The 23,673-nt window shown below is 32.3% G+C and overlaps 3 protein-coding genes across 3 annotated transcripts in view; 1 reads left to right on the top strand and 2 right to left on the bottom strand.

The window, feature by feature from the left end:
* LOC105326319 (protein GPR107) overlaps window positions 1-6,682 on the bottom strand; it is a 32,043-nt gene extending 25,361 nt beyond the window's left edge. The window contains exons 1-6 of the mRNA XM_034448322.2: window positions 6,553-6,682; window positions 4,786-4,920; window positions 4,130-4,180; window positions 3,883-3,992; window positions 2,805-2,878; window positions 1,039-1,322 (exon numbers count right to left, since the gene is read on the bottom strand). Of these exons, the coding sequence (XP_034304213.2) occupies window positions 1,039-1,322; window positions 2,805-2,878; window positions 3,883-3,992; window positions 4,130-4,180; window positions 4,786-4,920; window positions 6,553-6,666 (768 nt within the window). The 5' untranslated portion in view covers window positions 6,667-6,682. The remainder of the gene's footprint in view (window positions 1-1,038; window positions 1,323-2,804; window positions 2,879-3,882; window positions 3,993-4,129; window positions 4,181-4,785; window positions 4,921-6,552) is intronic.
* Window positions 6,683-11,799: 5,117 nt separating this feature from the next.
* On the bottom strand, window positions 11,800-15,899 carry LOC105335241 (LIM/homeobox protein Lhx3). Its single transcript, XM_034448321.2, has 5 exons — window positions 15,355-15,899; window positions 14,988-15,159; window positions 14,256-14,458; window positions 13,176-13,403; window positions 11,800-13,010 (listed from the first exon to the last, which is right to left on the bottom strand). The coding sequence occupies exons 1-5, from the start codon at window positions 15,443-15,445 to the stop codon at window positions 12,814-12,816; spliced, it is 891 nt and encodes a 296-aa protein (XP_034304212.2). The 5' UTR covers window positions 15,446-15,899; the 3' UTR covers window positions 11,800-12,813.
* Window positions 15,900-16,391: 492 nt separating this feature from the next.
* LOC105325693 (multiple epidermal growth factor-like domains protein 8) overlaps window positions 16,392-23,673 on the top strand; it is a 93,456-nt gene continuing 86,174 nt past the window's right edge. Inside the window, exons 1-3 of the mRNA XM_034448320.2 lie at window positions 16,392-16,837; window positions 20,408-20,568; window positions 20,872-22,045. Coding sequence (XP_034304211.2) covers window positions 16,639-16,837; window positions 20,408-20,568; window positions 20,872-22,045 — 1,534 coding nt within the window. The 5' untranslated portion in view covers window positions 16,392-16,638. The remainder of the gene's footprint in view (window positions 16,838-20,407; window positions 20,569-20,871; window positions 22,046-23,673) is intronic.

Raw genomic sequence — 23,673 nt, 5'->3', positions numbered from 1 at the left:
CAATTTGAAACAGAATTAGTCCTTAATTTTTGCAATTTATATTTTCCTTCCCATAAGGATGATTTATGCTAAATTACATTGAATTTGACTCAGTAGTTCTTGAGAAAAAGATTTTTAAAAATGCATCCCCCTTTTTCTACAGTTTCGAGGTTTTCTCCGCTTTGAATGAAGATCGGTCTTTCATTTCTGCAATTTATATTTGCCTTCCCATAAGATGCTTTGTGCCAAATTTGGTTGAAATTGGCCAAGCAGTTTTAGAGAAGAAGTTCAAAATGTAAAAAGTTTACAGACGGACTGACAGACGGACAAAATGTGATCAGAATAGCTCACTTGAGCTTTCAGCTCAGGTGAGCTTAAAAACAATTTAAACTTATTCAATATCTTCATAAATATTATTATCAACAAAAGAAAGATACATTTGATTGAAACTTACACCAATGAAACACACAGGTAAATAATGAAAATATTCGAGCTTTGTTTACAAAACAAAGAATTATGACCTCTGTATCTTGCTTATTACTTGATATTTGACTTTTTAATTTTGACATAGCATCAAAAACTTCTATAATTATCAGTTTAAACATTGAAAATGGAAAAATAAGATTTGAAAATTTTAAGTCAAATCGTGTCCAAGTCCCTTTAATAAGAAAGGAAATCACCAGTTTCCCTCTTGAAATTTCATGAATTTTCCTCAGTAAAATTTGTTTTGTAAACACATGTTTGTAATACTTGGAAATACATTGCTTTAAATGATCAGAAAAAACTACTCCATTGCTTATTAAATAATATAGATATGTGAAATAAAATCAATGTAATACAGCTTCCATAAAGTAGGATATACTAGTATGTCAGACCAAGCAACTTTAACCCAATTTTAGTGTTATATTTTTCTCCTTCAAATTGCTAGTATTTGTTATTGAATCTTATTTTTATACATGTAATAACTATTCTAAATTACTTGAATAACATGAAAAGATTTTCTTATAAATTCAACACAAATAAGTATTTACAAAAAGAAAGATTTCTCAATAGACTTACAGATACAGAATACCCATTTTTTGGATTCCCTTTGATAGAGATGGGTTCTGGATGCATGGGGTCTATGACACGTTTAGGAGTGGTGGTCTGAACTGGCACAGCTTTGGGGGCAGGTTCTGCAAGATCCCTTCGCCTACGTCTCGCTGAATCATTTGTCTTTTGTACATTATCATGCTGCCCAGCTTTAGGAGGTGGATCCGTAAACTTGCTGGCGTTTGGCTTGCGCATCATTGAATGGTCACTCAAAGTTTTGCCAGTTTTTCCCATTGTAATAGAAGTTCTGACTGTGGAAGAAATAAAATATGGGGAAAGGGATTAGATACTTGCAAGGAATTTGAATTTTTAATGAATGTATATACATTATTGCAGTAATGTACATATAAGCTAGTAGGCTAATTGTTCTCAAATAATAATATAATAATATCTCATTACATATGTATTACTATTCTTTAAAATCAATTTTGTTACAAATTGATTGAAAGAAGTGTTTTCCCTATGAAAAAGTAAAAGAAATAGATGTAGCTTAAAAACATTTTGATCTTTGACTTCTAATTTGTCATAATGATTTTGACTGATCAAGTAAGATGCTTTCATACCAAGTGATCGAAGCTCATGTTTCAAAAGTTTTCAGTGTTTGTGCTAAGAGTTGAAAACTTTCAGTATGATAATTAACATGTATTTCCTTCACAAAAGGCACACACTGTGTAAGGTCTGGGAATTTAAAGCAAATGGTGATTTGTTGCCATTTACTGTAATGGCCAATTCCATTTCCTGGTAGTATAACTTGTTTCAATAAACCTCATATAACAATTTAACAGCTTTGAAATCAAATCAATTGCACATTAGATCATGCAAAAATCCTTAAATTGCTATTTTGGTATATGGTTCAATCGAGTAGTCTACAGTTATCAAAATCTCTGTGCTGTTTCAGTTCTCTGTTTAATAAATTTCAGTTAGTTTCCAGACACAAAGTGAGGATGATGACAACACAAGTTATGAAAAACAATCATGATTAATGTCTTTTACACTTTTAATATTTACAGTAGATACTGTATACAGGGTTAATATTTTTGCACTGTGATATTTTCGCTCTTCTTCACATGCAAACGGTTTTTCCCCCATCTCGTATTCCCCCAAAGGAAGTTGTGTTTAAAGAGAGATAATTTGAGACATACCGTACTTAAATTCATGAATCATCCACTGACAACAAGAGTGAAAGGAAGGAAAACAAGACACCAATTTTTCGAACTAATTTAGAATCAAAATAAACAAAGTCGTCATTTAACAGGAAGTTGAAGTCTAATTGGTACAAAAATAAATCCCTACTATATGGCATGCCTAAACAAACAGTGTGACAAAATTTGAAGCATCTGTTATAAATAGTTCCTAAGAAAATATTTTTACGGACAGACAGACAGACACATAGACAGACATACACAGATACACAAGGGTATTACAGTAAACCCTCATTTCCTTCGGAGCTGGGGTACAAAAACATATACTGTAAGTCGTTTTAGTTCCACATTGTTAAAATTTCACGATTTCTCACAAAGTACTAATTGCGATGATTTTAATTTCACGCTGCCCAAAAATTGATCAGAATATAAGCATTGAAACGTTTTTGAAAACAAATGATAGTATTCACTATGGCTTTGATTTCGCGGGAAAATGATGAATTGTGAACATAGTGAAATGAAAACCATCATGATTATTTGCCAATCTGCAGTATTATTAATGTATGATACATGATTAAATTTTCTACTAACGAGATGTTTGCATGTGTGCTTTCTCAGATATCTCTAACATAGAAATATCCTCTCCATACTTCAGAATTGTCATCCTGAAAAAAAAAAAAAACAGAAGATAAAAATAAATTTTATCTGTATCATTTGAAATTATCTAAGCAACATTCATTGCTAAAGTGATCCATTAAAACTAAACCTAAAATACTCTGCAAGACCAATTCAATGTGGACTTAAATTTTGACCCATGGATGAAACAATTTAAAAGGTTTAAAACTTTTCAGGTAATAGAGGCTGGAAAGTCAACAAATTATCCTTCTGATCTGCCATAAACTTTAAAATATGACAATTTTTGCCATACACTATTATTTAGTAAAGAAAACAATCCAAATATTTTGGCTTTAAAATTTGAACGTTTTCTTATATCTCAATACAAATGTAGACGATTCTTCGTCTGAAGGATGTAAACATAGCCTAAAAATGGCCAAGACCATCACCCTCTCTGAAGACTTAAAGGGGGTACAGTAAAACACAGTTAAAACGAACACACTTATAATTAATTGACGCTTACAACGAATTGATTTTCATTCCCCTTGAGTTTATAACATGTAGTAAACTTGACGGATATGACGAATTACACATAAAACGAAGTAAAATTGAACATCCCTGGGACTTCATTATAAGCGTGTTTTACTGTATAATTTTGTGGGTAACTGTCCTACTCAAAAAATAACATCAGTACATGTAATTACAAATTCTAGTGTCTATTTTTACAGATATTAATTTATTGGAAATTAATATTCATTAAATCCTCAAACATAAAGCAAGTACAATTAATGGTGAGTTCACATACCATATGTAATAATTTATTTATTCAATGTACAGATCATCTTTAAGATAAAAAGTTTTCCAAACTTTCGTTTATAAATGTTGGTTCAACATGTATTCAATAAAAACTAATATGCATGAATAAATCATATGATTAAACACAGATTACCAGTTCTTCATATTTTTAGAAATTCAAACTGATTGCAAAAAAAGCTGAGTTCCTGAACTATACAGTTGGCATATTTTTTTTTCAGTCAAATGAATTCAAACTTACTGATTCGACGAAAACTTCATTCTAAAAAATATAATGGACATGGTCTTCTCTTTGAATATGTTAGCTGGGTCTATGATGGATAAAATGCAGTTCTTGTCCTGATTATCCTCCTTCAAAAGAAAATGTGCCAATTTTATCCTTCTCTCTCTCCCTCCCCCCTTTCTCTCCCTCTCTAGGCATTAAAACCTTGACCTTTGATCATTGAAATAAAAATTAAATGATAAATAGAAAGTATCAAAATCCTTACCAGATATGAAGCAACTCCACTGCTTTCACTTTTATCCAAAGTAAACCCAAACTATGAACAATGAAATAATGAAAATGTTAACAAAAAATTGATAAGATTTATATGAATAGATTACGTATATCATCTTTAGACCTATTTTGTCATTGACTTTTAAATACGGTGGCTATATACATATTGATTAATGATATCGACAAAGTTTAAAGAAACAGATAAAAAAAAATTCTTTACAATTAGAAGTTGAAAATTGTAAGCATTTACTAGCTTAGTAAACTGGTAAACCTCTATGTACATCATTGTATGATCAAAACAAACAACCAGACTCATGAGCAAAAATTTTGCTTGGCCCACTTAATTCATGAATACTGTGGAATCATTAGAATTCATGGTGGCTGGATCAATTTCTGTGGTATACACAGGTAGCCCACCCCCAAAATCACATCCTCCATCATGTCAATTAGAACAAATTTAGAAAGAGTTATCTTTTTATACAGAAACTGAAAACCAACTCATCCATGAAATTACATCCCCACAAATAAGCAAAAAAAAACCCACAATCCATGAAAATTTGCCCCCATGAATTTAAATGATTTCACAGTACATGTCAGCTTGAAGTAAACTTATGCAAGACTGGCCCAAAACCTGACCACCAAACTTACTACTGTATCCATAACTTTGGCATTGTCTGTCAAATTAAGGTCCACTTTGTATTTGAATTGGGTAATATTTACTTGCAGTGCTCCTTTCTTCAAAAACCCAAAGGTGCTGAGTCTCACAACACCTCTGTCATCATTCTAAAAAACGAAAAATCAGTAGATTTACAGTTACAGTTATGTACTTATCATAATTATGTACTACACTTTTAATTGTACATGATGATGTTATGTCTCATATCCTATGAAAAAAAAGTCCAACAGTAACAGTTTTGTATACACTGTAGCTGGGACCCAGTGATTACATCAGTTAGAACAAGGTCTAATAAAGCTGAGGAAAATTAAGTTCAATTTTTTTGTTTCTTATATAAGCAATATCAATTCATTTCTTAGTTAATTCTCTCTCAGGTGTCTATTTTCATGACTTTTTGTTAATTTTCTTTGAAAATCAGCATATGTGTACATATTAGTCAAGCACAATCAAAATCATTAATCTATAGTCCAAAATTTCTTTGTTGCCATTCATAACAGGGTTAATAAGGCCAAATGGTTTTGATTTTTAACAATTTTTCTCTATATATTCCTATTAATATGTAAATATTTGAACTCCTATTTAGGCCCAACCATACCCCCAGGAATCATGATTTGAACAAACTCAAATCTACATATACACAACCTGAGAATGCTTTTAAACAAGTTAAAGCTTTTCTAACTATTTGTTTTTTAGAAGATATCTGAAAAATACCAACAAAGTTTCAATAAATCTTAATTATTTTCCCTTGAAAGAGGGCGTGGCCCTTCATTTTAACACCATGAATCCCACTTACCAAATAATGGCTTTTAATTGCCAAATTTGGTTGAATTAGCCAAGTGGTTCGATCTGGATATAAAGTCAAAAATGTAAAATGCTTATGAATGGACAGACATCCAGAATTATGGACGGACTAATGCCGTGCAAAAAGTGATAAAAAAAACTTTCAGCTCAGGTGACTACTACTAGTATATACGTCCCTGCTATAAGTAATAAACAGCAAGTTGTTTATTTCTTAATTGGAAATACATGTGAAAAATCTTAGAATTCAAATCAATTTGTCCTTGAGACAAAATAGCCCCCACATGCTCATTTCCAGATTCAAGTCTAGCCCCATTTTAAACAACTGTTTTAACATGTTTAGTATAGCGACAAGAGTATCCAGGCTTCAAGCCAAAACAAAACTGGTATCTTTTTTTTAAACTGGTAGATGTTTATAGGCACGAGATGGAGTTAAACAGAGGGTTTTCGTTTTTTGTACAGTACCGATCAGACCCAACCTAACACCATACTTTTGGCTTTACTTTTTGAAAATTTGGGTCCACTTGGGATTTACTTTAGGTTTACTCTAGGTCCAATCTAGTAAACCTGAAGTAAACCCAAAATTTAGTTGGGATTTACTTTCTGTTAGGTCGGGTCTGATCGGTACTGCACATACATGAGATGAGTGCATGACATAGGGTCATTTGGTTGAGCTAAACTAAGCTTTATATATATTTATGTATGGCAATTTTAAACAGTTCAAGAAGAGAATACAGTACTGTATAAAAATACCACTATAAAGTTCCTATAAAAAAAACAGTGTGAAACCTACATTATATCTTATATATAATATTACCACAGCGTTTCATATGTTGATTATTTGGAACAACACAGTGTTTATATATAAGGGTTCCAAACGTATACAATTTATTTTATTTCAAAGTAACTGTAATCCTGCTGAGAATCAACAGGAAATTTACCTTTAAACTAAATTTGTGTATTCTTCCTGATGCTAGGTACAAGAAAAACGGTAACAACAACAGACACTTCATCACTGACTTTCGATGATAAGTATTTGCTATTCCGACTTCCATGTTGGCGATCTTTCCATGCAATAAACATTAAACGAAATTTCATTAGCTGTGAATAATCCAATGAAAATAGAGTTTAGAAGACCAATTTCAGCGGGAAATTATGAGTTTCAACTTGTATGCTTAAACACGATTCAAGACATCAAATAACGATTCTTCAATAATTTTACCGGCATACTGCCATTGGAGATAACGTTTTATAACATATAAATGATATACATGTATTGCTGTTTACAATGGGCATCGATAGTCCAGCTCTACTCAGAAATAATCATGCAGCAGCATTTTTTTAGCACTGTTATATAATAACGCTTAACGTTAGTGCCTAATTGTATACTATAGGTTTAAATACTCTGGATAAATGTAAAATATAATGAATATCTTTTGAATACGTGATGCATGCACTATTCTTTTGTTATATCTAGTAATTCTTCAACTAATATGAAAAATGTCCAGATTATCTGTTTTGAAACGCCTCTCTACCGCTTCAGGTTTTAATACACATCCCAAAATTGAAATTCTACGGAGATTCATCTTCCCAAATCAAGGGTTTCTGATCCGCTTCGCTCTACATAAAGAGTAGAGCACAGCGGATCAGAAACCCTTGACTTGGGAAGATGCGGAGATTTTGCATTGCATCAGCCATTAATAAGCCCGGATGATAACGTTAAAAAATTGCGCTTGGTATCCCGAGTACTTCCGAATGGAGAAAAGATGTAAACATTTCCCATTGTTAATCTCCGTAAGAAAATTGTTTTCGTTCCTGTGTATGAGTGAAAAATGATAAATGTTCAATGAAGATATCTTGGATGTATTCCATTTCATCGATTTCATGATCAATTGTATTTCTTTCACAGGTATGTGTGTTTTTATTAAAAATCATCAAAAATTGATGGAAGCAATAATTTGGGACAGACTATAATTAAAAATATGTTCAAAACACTGGTCAATTAAAAAAAAAAAACTTTAATTGACTTCACATAAACTTTTCGAAAAAAAAGCGTTATCAGTGCATTATTTTTATACATAACTTATACAAACAAATCTTTGTAAAATATAAAAGATTTCTAGCATTGTTCTAACTAAGAAACACATGCAAGTGCTTACTTTCAAGCCATCAGGGCTGAGGAGGCTGAATGGTCAATAAAATGACTATCAGATATTTATTATATTTCCAGATTATATGTTATAAACTATCAACAAGTATAACGAAAAGTATCATATATTTAATTTTTAGCTTTGAAATTATTATGCAATATCTTTTAACAGAGTTCTTCCTTCCGATATAGCAAATTACTAAATTGTTTAATCAAATTATCAATTTGATAAATTAATATTTTGTAATTTGTTACAACAAATTGCTAAATTGTTTTAACAAATTGATAGTGTATCAATTAATGTTATGTTATAACAACTTATCAATTTGTAATTTTTGTTGTAACAAATTACTACATTGTAATTTGTGTTAACAAATTTACTAATTTTTTTTTAACAAATCATGTTCATAATTTGTTATAACAGGTTATTAATTTGTTATAACAAATTATAACTTGTTATAACAAATTATGATTTGTTATTACAAAGTAATTTTTTTAACAAATTTATAATTTGATATAAGAAATTCATAATCATATTTTGTTAAAACAATTTAATAAAAAGTACCTCTGCGGCCCTAGCACGCTTCCGCCGTGTATTATGCGTCGCCATTATTTTCTTAAGGATAGTTTTAATACTCACAGCAACTCACAAAAAACACACCAAAAAAAACCAAAAAAACAAAACCAAAAAATAACAAAAACAATGCCAATCATTTGTATTGATGGACGAACTTGCCAAAATGAAATTAAATTTAAAATTTATTTGTTAATTTTTATTAATTTTAAACATTCATTAACGGGTTTGAAACACATTTTCTGACGGGGCTGAAGGTTGCGTCACACGGAGCATTTATTAAATTGATACATGTAGTAATTTTATGTTGGTCTTATTTCTGATATATTAAATCGATTTTCTGGAATCAGAAAATATAAAACGATGTTTTGATATACATGTATCAAAAATGATTTTCTGACATCAAGAATTCATTCTTTTGAAATTGGAAAATTAGTTTCTGATAACGAGAATTCGAATTTCTGATATTTTTCTGATATCAAAAAGTATATTTTTTTATTATAACAAATATTTTATATATCAAAAAATATTTGATTAAAAACATTAATTACGGGGTGGGTAGTCGTAGCCATCTCTATATATGTATAACTTAATATCGTTTTGATAAAGAGCTTTTTAATTAAAGATACAGGAAACTATTATAACTTTAACAGGTCGGGTACACTACCTTATTTGGATAGCATTATTTAACACTTGACAGTATTTTTGGCAAACAGATTCTCCAATCCAGAGAATGAGTTGCAATGCATGACGGTCTATAACGTGTTTACGATTCAACAAACGCACGTGGTATTTGTCTGTTTTAAACACAATATTTAATTGCTTGCCGGGATGTTTGTACATCTTGATTTTTACTTTAGAAGGTAAAAAAGGAAAGATTACGTACCATTAACTTTGTTCCATGCTCACATTAAAAAATACTGTTGTTTTAGTTGATTAATTGTGGCTTCAAAAATGATCAGTATCAAACGACTGACAAACATACGCATACAAGTACAAACATATTTTGATAAGAAAAAAACCCATCACATTTGTGTATTGGTGACTTTATCATTGTGCACTAGAAATAAATACAGGTAACTATACATTTTTAACATACGTAAATAGCCATGGTAGTAGAAATGCACAAATATACAAACGCAAAAGCGCAAGCTATATGCAGCATACAGTAGTTTGTTCGTTAAGCATTCTGATGAATGTCCCTGAAGGAAATATCAACGAGCGTTCTACTAATGTTGTCCCAAATATGGGGTATCACGTGAAAAAAAAACAGTACCCACTGCTTTCAATTCAATAGGACGTACCTCTCTTTTGAACATTGACAATGGGGTATTTGAATAGGTTGATATAAGTCCTCATATGCAATATTTTTTAAATGTGAGCATAGAAATTGAAGTTCAGAAATAATTGTCCATATTACTTTAATAAATTCTGAAAAGTCATTCAAAATGAGTTTCCAAAAGACAATTCAAAATGGTATATATTTTCAATACGCTTTGTATACACTGAAACTTGTAGTAGCCCACAATGCCTTGCAACTCATTCACCTGATTGGTTTGTCGATAAAAGTAAACAGATGCCTAATTTAGTATGCAAATTTATGCCGACGTCACAAAATATAGTGGTCTCGACCTGTTTAACCTACAATATTTAGATTATGGATACAAATTCTTATTCAAAACTGGTGGGCAATTTGTTGGGAATCCACTTTTTGTTCCTGAAAACCCAATGGCAACAAAAATACAGCATTAAATAAATAAAAAAACATTATATTGAATGTACATGTATTTTAAAATCATAAAATAGGGAAATGATAAAGGTAACGTAAGGCATATCCGGGCCAATATTTTTCAGCAAATATACGCCAAACGCTTTTAAGTCGTGCAACATAAGCTACCAATGTTGAATCAAAGAACTGAGAGTACCCAATGCTAGGCTACTTTGATATGTGCCTCAGTTTGACCAAAAATGACAAACTATCTCCACTTTAAACTAGTATAGTTATTGTACTGTTTAAGGGGGATGTTGTAACTTTGTCTCAAAGAAAGGTACCCTATTCTTAATATGGGCCTAAAAAATCACAAGATATATTTGTCTGTGTCTATGGAGGTACATTGCAAGTATGTTCTCATTGAAATATGACGTATACTTTTTTAAATTAAGACAATCGCTTTTTTAGACCCCTATCTCACTATTAAAAAGAATTTACTTAGCTTTACTTTCATAGAACTAAAACATCCCCATAAAACAAAACGGGACAGGTATAGAGATGTATATCAAATTCAACACGGATTTTCTTGAATTGACATTTATTTTTTCTATGAAAATAAAACATTAATGTGTCTCCATAGACCCAGGAGTTCTAAGTATAGACTAGATTTTTCTTGCTCTAAAAATAGATCCCATGCCGACTGATAAGAATAGGGTACCACTTAAATAAGCAAAATTCAAACTTTTTCTCAACAAATGGTTGTAAAGGCGGCACCTTCATTTTTTTTTTTTTTTAAATCTTCAAAATAAGTCTGTAGCTGCGCAGTTAGACAGCTGTTCTGAATTATTAAAAAGGCATTGCCCTGTTCTTGTATGCATATTTTTCAAACAAAATGATATGTTGGGCTTCATATTTATTGCTTTTATGTTTTTTGGCAACATTTTTGGCCAGTTTTGGGCAGAAACAAGCGAGTTTAAGAAATGTTTACATTCTTATCCTCAAAAGTACAAGATGGCCGCACGTACCCCTTAATGAAGCAAGCGTTTTGCTCTCTTTTGAACTGAGTAATAAAAAGACATGTTTAATGACAACAATTAAATCGTTTACTGGATTAGTACTTTGAAAGAAAAAGAAAATATCGACAAAGGGTTAACCACAACTTCATGATAAAAACTTCAAGCGTAAATTTTAATGGGGAAACTTGTAATGGAATTGCATATTGCCCCAAATTGAAATTTTAACGCATGTATTCCCAACATATGAAAACAAGTTTGCTAACCGCTTTCGAATACTTTCAGTTTTTTCTATTTTTTTGCATATCACTGGTTACATGTAATGTGACAGTAAAATACGTTAATCAATATGATATTTTAAAACACGGTATGATATTAGGTTTGCAAACTAGTAAAGTAAAGTAATATTCTCATTCTAATATACAATATGTATCAAGAAATTATATAGGTTATTTGTTAACACACGCAGTTTTGATGACCGTTCTTGAAAAGTCTTATTTCAATTACAGTATGTACATGGTCTACAAAATTTCGCTACACACAATTCTAATTCATAATATGGTATTATAATTTTTATAAATAGTAATCGATATTGAGAGGGCGACTGTACTCAAAATGTTAAAAAAAAAATAATAATAACGAGAAATATAGCTACAAGTGTGCACCAAATTTTATTTAAAACACATCAACGTACATTAACAAACATGTAAAAACATATGATACAACAGAATAAGAACATATTTAAATAACTTTATTTTAAATGCCTATTTATGCTAGATAAAGTTCAAGCAATTAACACTTACATGTAACAATACAATACAATACAATACAAATGATATTAAGATAAACCAGTTGTATTCCATCTTACACAAATCGATGGCGAGATTCAGATTTATGCTCCCTTGATAAATATATATTACTAACTATTGACCTTATTCAAAGACCGACTTTATTTTAAATGCCTATTTATGCTAGATAAAGTTCAAGCAATTAACACTTACATGTAACAATACAATACAATACAATACAAATGATATTAAGATAAACCAGTTGTATTCCATCTTACACAAATCGATGGCGAGATTCAGATTTATGCTCCCTTGATAAATATATATTACTAACTATTGACCTTATTCAAAGACCTTGAGCATGTGAATATATATAAGGCGAGCGGCTGACCTGTGTGTAGATAAATATTATACGAGTTGCACTTAAAACTGCATTGAATTATATCCAATGAGTTGGGGTGGCTTAGATGAATACCCGATAGTTGCTACCCTTAAATTGGGTAAATATCATAGAAATTGCGATGTCTATATAATTATACAAGAAGTTGCAATGCCAACAATGGCTAGATACAAATACGCCACGAGTTGAAGAGTTAAGATAAATAGTTGGGAATTTACGATGTGTAGATAAATATCTAAGATCGAGTTGCAGTACATGCATTGAAAAGTATATCAGTAGTAACAATGCCTAGATAAATATCTCAGGACTTGCAGAGCTTCGATAGATATCTGGAGAGTTTGAGTGGTCTGATAAATATCTTAGGAGTTGCAGTGCTCAGATAAATATCGTAGGAGTTGCAGTGCTCAGATAATCATCTTAAGAGTTGCAGTGCTCAGACAATTATCTTAGGAGTTGCAGTGCTCAGATAATTATCTTAGGAGTTGCAGTGCTAAGATAATTATCTTGAGAATTGCAGTGCTCAGAAAATTATCTTTCAGAGAAATTTGCAGTTCCCGCTCTATGAATTTACGATGAGTTGCAGTGCACCCATGGTCGGTTCGGGGTTATCGGAACCCACGAGTATGTTACCGATGCTGATTGTGGCAGGTGATCGAGCAGAACCTCTCCATTGCAAATTACGTCTGGGGTCAGCTCTACGTTTGGAGGAATGAAGTCATGAGCGAAGGCCTTTTTTAACAAGGAGAAAAATTCGCTGGATGGACCTGACAAAAAAGATAAAATAAACGTACAGGAAAAATCCCATTGAAAATTAAAAACCCCCACTGTTGATATAAATGAATTACTAATGAATCTCGCGCATTAAGGATGATTAAGACTTACATCTGTCTTCAATACTACAGTGATATTTTAAATATTGCTTTCCTTACCGTACGAAATCTTTTCGTCGTTCTCCATGAACCTCTTATCTCGAAATCTCTTTTCACGGAACCAAGTCTGGATAGTGTCTATCCGGAGCCCTGTTTCCGATCTCAGCTCTCGGCATTTGGTCAGAGACGGCGTGGGGTTGTTCGCGTATGTTTGACTCAGAATGTCCGCTTGTTGCTCATTTACAAGAGATCGTATGTTTTCTGGGTGTAAAGGATTGTCCAGCTCGTCTAAAAAGAATATAATTCAGTAAGAAAAATACGATAAAAGTAATTCATCTATTAAGTAAAAAAGGGGGCATTTGGAATGTGACATGGGTTTAGAGTAATTCCCATTCGTCTGAATTTTGATACAAACGTTCCTCCTGAATTTTTAAAAATATATATCTTATATATACATGTACAAGTAGCCTGGTTTGGGGTTAATAAAGGATTAAATCCTTGCTTGTTTTTTTTTTGTTCAGTTGTATATACTTATGTTGAACATGAACCTCAATTACCAATGAACTGATCTGGAGTAAATACAGAAATGAATTGAATCGCACTTATTAATTATTTGCAAACAAAGACATTTCTACTGATAATAAAAATTGGCACTTAATTAACACCACGGTGGGTGCTTGTAATTCCGTATTTGTAATTTGTTTTTAAGTATTGGGTCATTTATTAATTTTAAAAATTCATCTTTTCAAATGAAATATAAAATATATGTTAGTGGAAATCGTGTAAAAATTCGATATTTGGTAATTCCGTGGGTTTGTGCGCCACCATGTCTCTTTAACATTAATTTATATGATGCAGTGTGTCTGCTTTTAGTTAGATTTCTAAACAAAATACTTTCTTTGGTGATTCATGCGGGATATGAAGGTAAAGACCAGTAAACCAATTGTACGCGCACGATTTCAGAAAATACTATTATAACTGTTATAAATTTAACGTTGAATCATAAATTAATTTTTGTATAAATAAAAAAATCAATCGATTTACTGATTTATTTCTCGTTTTTTTAATTAAATTCATCTAATTTCTACAAAAAATGGTTTTGTTTTTGTTTTATTTATCAAAGGACTCCTAGAACTTTACCTCGCCCGCGTAGACTAGCGTAGTCTTCCTCACAGATGAGTTTGTTGTCGTCCCTGAGGTACACCCTGTCCCCCGTTTCCACGGCACGGTCACAGAGCGTGCACTTGAAGCAGGTCTCGTGGTATAAGCTACCAAACACTCTTCTCACGATGTCAGAAGGGCTCAGATTTTTCGAACACCCAGCGCATTCAGATCGATAGATTCTGACAGAAAAAAGGGAAACAGTAAATAGATTATTAATATGTGAGTGGGTGGGTGCGTGGAGGGGGGGGGGGGGGTGGTGGTGGTGGTTGGCCTAAGATCATAAGATCTTAAAATGTCTTTAAATGATATATTTTATATTGTTCAAATAAAACACATATTCATAACAATTAAGAACAAGTTATTTGTAAATTTTTTTTCATATTTAAGCTTTTTTTTATCATTTGTGACACTGCAGTGCACTATAATTGGAGATAAGATACAGAATTTGAGACTTGTGTAGAGTAAAACGTTAATAAGTTTGTGTGATTGAAGCTGTGGAGGTTGAAGCACAACTATCATGAATTATGAATAATAGGATCAACTATTTAGTAAATTCAGATTTATCTTAAATGTCGTCGTCTCTTGCAATTCTTAATATGAATAAAAAGGACGAGAGAAATAATAATGATAAAAGAATAAAAACAACTGAAGACCCACTTGAAATATAAAATAATGTGATGAATGAAAAAAAAAAGGGATTATTCTCACCTTGCAAAATCTTCTGTACAGTACAGCTCTTTGCCATTGGAGAAGCAGGCATCATTGAGTTCTCTGTGGCAAATCATGCAGCGAAAACACGACTTGTGCCAAAACTGCTCACTAAAGGACACCAGTGTGTGATCATAAATTTTCAATGAACATCGAACGCACTTGGGGGCATCTACAAGGAAAAGGAATTATATAATAAAAACTTGATGTTTAACTCTTTTTTTTTTTTTTTTTTTTTTTTTTTTTTACAATATTGCACACGTGTGCAGATATGAAATAAATATTTTTTTTACAGAGAAAATCTTTAATAAATAAATAAATAAATAAAAAGCAACAAATTATTTCCTTTTTTCATCTTCATGCATACCTGATATCATAGTCGAAAGTTGGCGCTGGGAATTCAAAGCATCCGAAAGTTGTGAGTTTGGAGAAGGGAAGGCAGAAGTATCAGCATTCATGCTTAGAAGATAAGTAAGGGAGTCAGCTGAAAACGGTCTTCTGAATGAGTCGATATAATCAACTGCTGGACGGGTAGCTCAGAGGCCGTATTTATAACACAGCGGGGTGGTGGTATAAGTGTCACAACCTGTTTATCATAATTTTTCAGGCCTACGACATGTGTATTTTAACCAATAATATATGCAGGCGGCGTAAGACGATTTGATTGATAATTTGTCCGTCTGGAATTGGAGTTTCAGCCTCATAGTGAATCACAATAATCAGAAATGAAAACCATACAATTGTGTAGATAATCGCCTGCTTAATTGCTGTCAATTGTACACAGGTAATAATGCTTTGTGTCTTATCTGTCTGTCGCTATTATGACGTCGTGCACGACCGACAGGTGCGATTATCGTGTGAGAGCGCTTTAAGGCGGATAAATCCACCCCGGCGGCTTCATTAGTAGAAATCAGACAAAAGTAAACAAACATCTAACGGTAAACAACGTTTGATGGTGTTTGACTCCAAAGGAATTCAGACGGACTTATCGCTGGCCAGAGTCTGTCTAGAAAAATGACAAAATGGACCGAGAAAACTTGTGGTTAGCTTTGTATTAAGCATTGATAAACAAATCTAGAAAACAAAATCCCAGACTTTTTCGGGTATGACTTGACTTTCTAAATATCTTTTAAATTGTTTTACGCTTCGAGTTGCAGTTGTTTCTATAAAAGTTCTGAACTGGGAAAAATAATAAGTCAGATCAGCAGGTCAAATATTGAACACTGTTGAAAAGTTTAGAGATATTTATAAAAAAAATAAATGATGATGAAAACGGTTATATTTATTTAAGTAAAATTCGCCCGACCCCCCCCCCCTCCCCCCAACTAATCTTGTTCGGAAAAAGGTATCTCGCTCTTCTTCAACTTTGTATTTATAATATTTGACAAATATTTGTCCAATCAACACCAAGATAATATCCTGTGCGTAGATGTTATGGAAAAAATGGATGCAAACCCAAATACAATCTTCATCTGTTGTTGAGTTCAGAAGATAACCGTTACATCTCGCTTGAAACGGATTTAAATCATCTGTAGAGCCTGATACACAACTCGAAAAAAAAATTGGAGCATGACCATATCTGAATGCACTCAAGAGGACTTAAACAGACCTGAATTTATTAAATGGGTTATCAGCTGATAGGGATGGGAAAATGGCTCCTGGTTTCAAGGGAGCTGTCACATCCCTTAAAACTCTTTTCTTGTTGTGGTATTTGCATATCAACGAAGCACAAAGTTCAGGAGGTTGTACACACGAACGTGTGATTCTGACCAGCAAAACTGGGACCATCACGGTGGGGAATAGCGGCCCCACTTACAATAACTTTGCACGCTGTGAATGGCTGATCAAGGGTAAGGTTTACTCAGGTGTCAAGAACACTGTCGAAGTTTGGACAGATTAGTGTAATAAACAAAAACAAACCGAACTGTCGTAACTCTTGTAAGCATGGGAATAAATATAGTCACACCCATTGTGGAAAAAATATCAGCATAAAGATAAAGCATACATTATTTATTTTTAAGAATAAATAATATTTAAGAAATCATAAATCTAATATTATGATAAAACTAAGAATGTATCACTATTAATTAGTTGCTAATTTATTTTTGTAGCAATTAGATTTTTGTTATTTACCCGTGATATTGAAAATGACATCATGAACAGTATTTTACACTGTATTTGGAGACTCCTGGCACCTTAATTGTATGGATATTTCAGCAGTCAGCCCAGCTGGATCTTTTTGCATAGACTGAATGTCCAAGCAAATATATCTCACACAAAGATAATTTTATATATAAATATAATATAAATAATATTACTTTATGAATTAAACAAAATACATGGACTGATTTACTCCCATGTTTATCATATGCAGGTATAAATATTTTTTGGCCTTACAAGTTGAACAATTAAGAACAACATCCCTTTCAAGGCCTAAATTTTTTCAACAAGATGGATTTTTCGAAATTTAAAGAAATGATAAGTTTCAACAGGAAATAAAAGGGAAATGTCTTACAAATTTTTTGAGGTTACCTTTAGAAGATTTTGTTGAAACCACTCGAAATAAGATACACAACATCTAAATTGAAGTGAAATTGAGTTTTAATTAATAAAGTGTTTGTCATAGTGCTGAAACGAATACCATAAATCAATTTTTTGAATATTTGTGAGTGCTGTTCGATTCGTATTGGAATATTCGTAGACGTCATCTATAAGGTATTGTTTGATAGTTTATATTACTATGTGATTGTATGTGTAGATTGCTGAAACATGTCAGTTCGAAGTTGACACTATGAGTATCCATTGAATTAGGTGTGCATTCATTTTGTATGCAAATAATGTTTTAAATTTTTTTTGAATTAATCTCCATCAACTACAATCAAAAGATTTATTACTTCTATAATAATACTTCTATAATAAAATACTGCAGTCCTTACTACTCTTTGAGACCAATTGGTAATTTTGTAAGTTGGTCCAAATATTTCTGCTATGTTTGAATGTTTGATTATAGTATTTAAAAAACCCAATAACGACCTTAATTTTGGAAAATTTCTTGTATATCTAAAATTAAAAAACAAATTATATTATACATCTTTGAAAAAAAACCTTTACGATGTAACTTTCGATATTAACACGCTCCCTTGTTCAAACCTTTCAGCAAATTATTTCTTCATCATCTATTAGTAATATGAATAAAAATCCAGAATGTCTGTCTCCGTACGATGTACACCCTGCTTTTACTTTCAATGTAAACATGTATTGCAGTCATAGATCAGAGTTAACTATGCAAATGGCTTTATCATTTGTTTCGTTTAACGTGAAATGATCCCATGCACACCCAGTTTCTCTTTTCCATCATAACGAAAGAACGCAATGCTGCATATTTTATAGCTCTAAATATGGGCCATTGGGTGTTAAACATGTTACTGAATATTCAAATGCTATATATGCATTCGAATATTAGAAATTTACTATTCATTCGCGAATATTTGAACATTTGTCTCAGCACTAGTCCGTCATTCAAAAACTCTTTGGATGGAGGTATATGATGCTCAAACTATTATGATGATTCATACATGTATCATATATACACTTGACGAATGTTTCAACAAGTCCTATAGTGTGTCATATGTTACCAATTTAGTTAAAACTTTAAAATATTCATGAAAGAAAGACTGTGTTATGGCATATATTTATAAATTCACAGAACTGTAGCTCCCAGGTCATCCATCTGAGTTTTTTCAGACCAGGAGTTACAGACCTGCAGCTAAGGAGACATGTGATCATGCATGTATAAACAATTTTTTCCAAATGTTGTGTTACAACTTGTATGAAATAATTTAAAAAATACTCATTTCAATTCAGGGGATTTATGTGGTTTCATCGTTTAATAAAAGCAACATTTTTTAAGCTTAAAAATTTGTAATCTTAATATATGCAAACTTTATGTTTTGTCTGAAAAGTAGTAGAAATGAATACATATTTAAAGAATATGAACATGTTAGCACAGCAGAATAATTTTATGACACCATTTAAGATGGTAATAGCTAGGGTAATAAATCTTAGCTAATTTAGGAAAAAAATAGTTTCCTTTCAATTGGCTGTTTTAAGTATATTATATGTTAAATGTTACCTGCTTATTAGGTTTTAGAAAAGTTTGCCATTCTGGAAAAAAAACAACAAAGTTAAAATCATTTTTTGTTTTATTTGGTTTTACTTTTATCAGCTAATAAATAAAAAAAATTCTGTAAGCAGGAGCAGAAACCATTTGGTCTTTCTTGTAGTGAATTTTCGCTATATAATTCAGACTGCGTCTCCATATCTGTTAGAGCATATAATAATTAAACAATAATTGTATATGTTACCGGGTACTTAGCTTTTCACGGAATTTTGATTCACATATTTTATTGAATTAATACTCGATTTCTTGATATGTTTAGATTATTTAGCCTCCTTTGTAGGTTTTTTGGTGTTTAAGGTGACGTTAAACGTAGAATTCATTTCAGACAGCCTTATGTAATATGCTATGATGAACCTGGTGGGAAAATCAGACTTCATTGTATATTAGTTATTGCAAGAAGAAATTAAAATGGAAATCAAAGGATTTAAAACCCTATTAAAACGATTGAGCTGTACGTTTCCCATGGAACAAACGGATGGTAACATGTTGATACATGACAGTGTATTAAATAATTTGATGACGATATTCATGGAGCTGCCAGTATTAAATCGGAATCAAAGTTTATCTAAATTTCTTTGTATCTTAATGTATCAAAGATAAGGCTATAAATGGAGTTTAACATCCTGTCTTTTTTAGCATGAAAAGATGACTTAACTTCAATTCTAGTGATGTAAAATTTAAGTTGAAAGTCATCAAAAGAGTAAAGGTCAAAGACAAAAATTTCTTTCGATCAGATTGAAGAGAAAGATTATAAATTAATATTAAATTAGTTAATTTTTTATATGGTGTTTTTAAAGTGTTCTTTAAATGCTTTTTGTTGATTATTAATTTATTTCAAGAGTCTCTGTTTTAAGATTATGAGCTCTTAGACTAGCATTTATCATGGATATGGTATGACTATTTCATTGTAACTTTGTACTCCACAAATACTAAATTTACACTGAATGGCTCAAAGTCCTGAGGAATTTATAATAGGAATGCACAAAGAGTTACATTCCACCAGTGGCACTACTCTAAATGTGCTCAATTAATGACTAAATGATAAAATGAAAATTAAAAAATTATTGTCATTTTTACTACACATAATTTATCATTAATTGTTGTTACTGAGGAGAACAAAAGATTTTCAGTATTTGTATATATGGGTACCACTGAAAGGATTCTAGAAGAAAATAGAAATTATTTTAAATATTTTTTGAATGCAAGTTACTTAAATTCAAATCATTTTCTTTGAAAACAGGAGATGCAAGGACCTTCATCCAGTTGGATTTCTCAAGGATAGAGACCGAATGTTCCTTTGATTACGTGTTTGTGTACGATGGAGACACGTACAACAGCACAAAACTGGCCAGTGTCAGTGGGGATACCCTGCCAAAGTCCTTGGTGGCCAAATCTGGCAGAGTAAGTCTTGAAAGATTAAATTACTGTAATTTCAATGACAGGATTACTAAATTAGTCAAGTCAAGTTATAGTTCAATGTCATACTTAATTGGTGTCCCCCCCCCCCTTTAAAAAAAAATGCTATGCAGAAAAAAAAGTCTACTGCTCACAAAATATATGAAGCAAAAACTCAGTTGAATCAGAAGGGCAAAAACATTATTTTTCAATGAGTATCAATTTCTAAAGAAATATCTAAACTTATGTTATTACTAATATGAATCAATTCTAAAGATTCAGTTTGGTTTTCTATTAATTTTGTTGCAGATGCTTGTATTGATGTTCAGTGATAGGAACTACAAAAAATGGGGATTTCTAGCTAATTACTCAATAACTGACTGTCCATTTGGCTGCCATGGCCATGGTGTATGCACCAACAACTCATGTGTCTGTGATATTGACTATACTGGGGAAAGCTGTGAGCATGACTTGTGCCCCAAGAACTGCTCAGCTAATGGGCTGTGCATTAAGTCAGGGGACCGCAGCCTCTGGGGATGTAACTGTTCCCTGGGCTATGCTGGCTACGCTTGTGATATGGCCCTACAAGGGGAGGAAGACAAATTGAAGTGGACGACACTGCTGCCAAGTGTGACAGAATTTACAGACAGATTTGATCACACGGCTGGTTTCTTGGAGAGCAGTGAATGTGTGTATGTGTTTGGAGGCAACGCGCAAAATAGTGTTTTAGATGATTTGCTGAGATTCTGTTTTACAGAGAGCAAATGGGAAGTGATCCATAAAATTGAACCTTGGCCTAGTGCAAGATATGACCACAACATGGTTGTATACAATGAGGGTCTATTTGTGTTTGGAGGTATCCTAATAGACGGTTCCCACAGCAATGAGCTCTGGTTTTTTGACACAGTCAGTGGTAACTGGTCTTTACTGAATTTTAACAATAGCTCCCAACCTCCTGGACTATCTGGTCACAGCATGACCTTAGCAGACGATATCATCTACATCATCGGAGGGAAAAAAACCAATGGACAATACTCATCGGATGTCTACAGTATTAATGCATCTAACCCGCAGTCTTGGAGCTTGGTCAAGTTAGCTGGAGGCAGGGCTCACAGCCGTCTCCTTCACGGACATTCCGCAGTGTATCATCCAGAATCATCATCCATCATCATCTACGGAGGCATCGCAGTCCGGTCAGTCCGCTACACAACTCTGTCCAAGAAAATGTTTGTCTTCAACATCGCTTACAAGTTTTGGACAGAAATCGAATATACTAGCAACATGGAACCAGGATCAGCTTGGGTGCCTCAGGAGAGGTCTCAACACACCGCTCTGATCATGGGGAACTATATGATTATATATGGAGGGTATGTCCACATACACGCATCAGAGGAGAAGTGTTATGATGAAGGAATCTATCTGTATCATCTGGGATGCCATCAATTTGTTAAACATTCACTTGTTCATCAGGGTACAAGTTACAGTAAGTATGATCCATGTGTTTTTAGTAAGGGGTTGTGCATAAATCTTAAAGGATTGTCTATCAGTTGAATAAATCAAGTCCAGATTGTACTATTTTCATGGTTAAATTAACTGTGTAGAAGGTTTTAATATAAATTCAGAAGTATAGTACATTGTACTTGGCAGAAAGTCATTGATTGAAAACAAATAGGAACATAGACTTGATTTGAACAATATTAGATAAGGATACAGGGGTTCCTTTATCATGCAACGGTACAGGGTCTTTTGCCACTATGAAGTCTTACTCTGTTTACAGTATGTTCTATAACTTAAGACTTTTAGAATATATGCATGAACCCACCTGAATGTCTATTTTTAGTAGTGAACAATAATGTAAAGTACATTATATATTATATATTTACATGTATGCAGCTTTGAGATGGATGATAAAATGTTATAGGTCATCTATGTATTGGTACATGTATAATAATTAACATACATGCATTTTGAAAGAAATGCATAGTCGCAGCACACAATTTACACATATGAAAGATTTTCTTTTTGTAAAGGACTATGTGCGGTTTTATTCATTTTTTGCCCCCAAAATCAAAGTTTTAGAGCTTTACAATTAAAGTGAAAGATAGTTAAAATCATATTGGAAGTAAAGGTGTAAAAGGTTATCACCACAGTGACGTCATAATGTAGGAATGACGTCATGAAGATTGCATTATTTTGATAAATTGGTGTTTTGCAGCAAAATATGGGTGTTTTCCAATGGTTTTTCGACTGGGAAACATCCAGCGCAGGCTTGCTCAAGTACCATTTTTTAAGTATAACTATCTGAAGCAAAACAAACATTAAAATCGCACTTGAGCAGACCTGCGCTCTACTTCCGAATGCAAAATATAGCGCAAAAATGAGAATATTTTCATTTGTTTGCAAATTTGCTGGAATTAGGTCATTTAGGTGACGTCATAGATAAACAGCGAATGAGCAATGATGAATAAAATCAATATTAAAGTTATAGGCATCCTCTATACAATGAGTCGTGAAGATTTTATTTTTACAGTTACTATTAAAAAATTGGTTGAAATCAGGGGCAGATATTTGACCATAACGCACAGTCCTTTGTTCATACTCTGTCCAAAGTTTCTACTTCCACCACTTTTTGCTTGATATTTTGTTAATCATAAAAACCTTTGTTCCCAAACTACATTCATCCACTAAAATTAAAAAAGGCCAGATATTCATTTTGAAATGCCCCTCTACGCCTTTAGGTTTTATTACACAACCAAGAATAGAAAGCTACATGGATTTAGTATTGAATTTCAAATTTTTTCAAATTTGAACAAATCCGGTTGAAAAAATGATAGGATCAATAAATGAAGCTAAGCATTTAATTTTAAGTATATGATATTTTACAATCTTACTTTTATTTTGCAGTTTCTTTTAAATTTCTTTTAAAAATATGGTAGTATGGTAATTGCTTGGAGGTATATATGCCGTTTTTAATGCTGGTTTTGGTATGTTAGAAACTTGACCCGAACTCTGTGTGAAGATCAACACAAGTTAGAGACATTCAGCAATTTATACAATTTAGTTCAAATGCATTTAAAAGTATAGAAAATGATTTCCAATTAAGTTATTTAC

The sequence above is a fragment of the Magallana gigas genome, chromosome 2 (genome assembly GCF_963853765.1).
Source record: "Magallana gigas chromosome 2, xbMagGiga1.1, whole genome shotgun sequence".
In the NCBI taxonomy this organism is placed as follows: Eukaryota; Metazoa; Mollusca; class Bivalvia; order Ostreida; family Ostreidae; genus Magallana; species Magallana gigas.
The sequence above is the reverse complement of the archived record's forward strand: the minus strand, read 5'-3'. Positions and strand labels throughout refer to the sequence as shown.

Coding starts and splice junctions, on each gene's coding strand:
- LOC105335241 (XM_034448321.2), bottom strand. CDS start 15,445: ATGAATGCTGATACTTCTGCCTTCCCTTCTCCAAACTCACAACTTTCG. Junction 14,459..14,987: donor TGTACAGAAGATTTTGCAAG/GTGAGAATAATC, acceptor TTTTTCTGTCAG/AATCTATCGATCTGAATGCG. Junction 13,011..13,175: donor CGACGAAAAGATTTCGTACG/GTAAGGAAAGCA, acceptor CTTTTTTGTCAG/GTCCATCCAGCGAATTTTTC.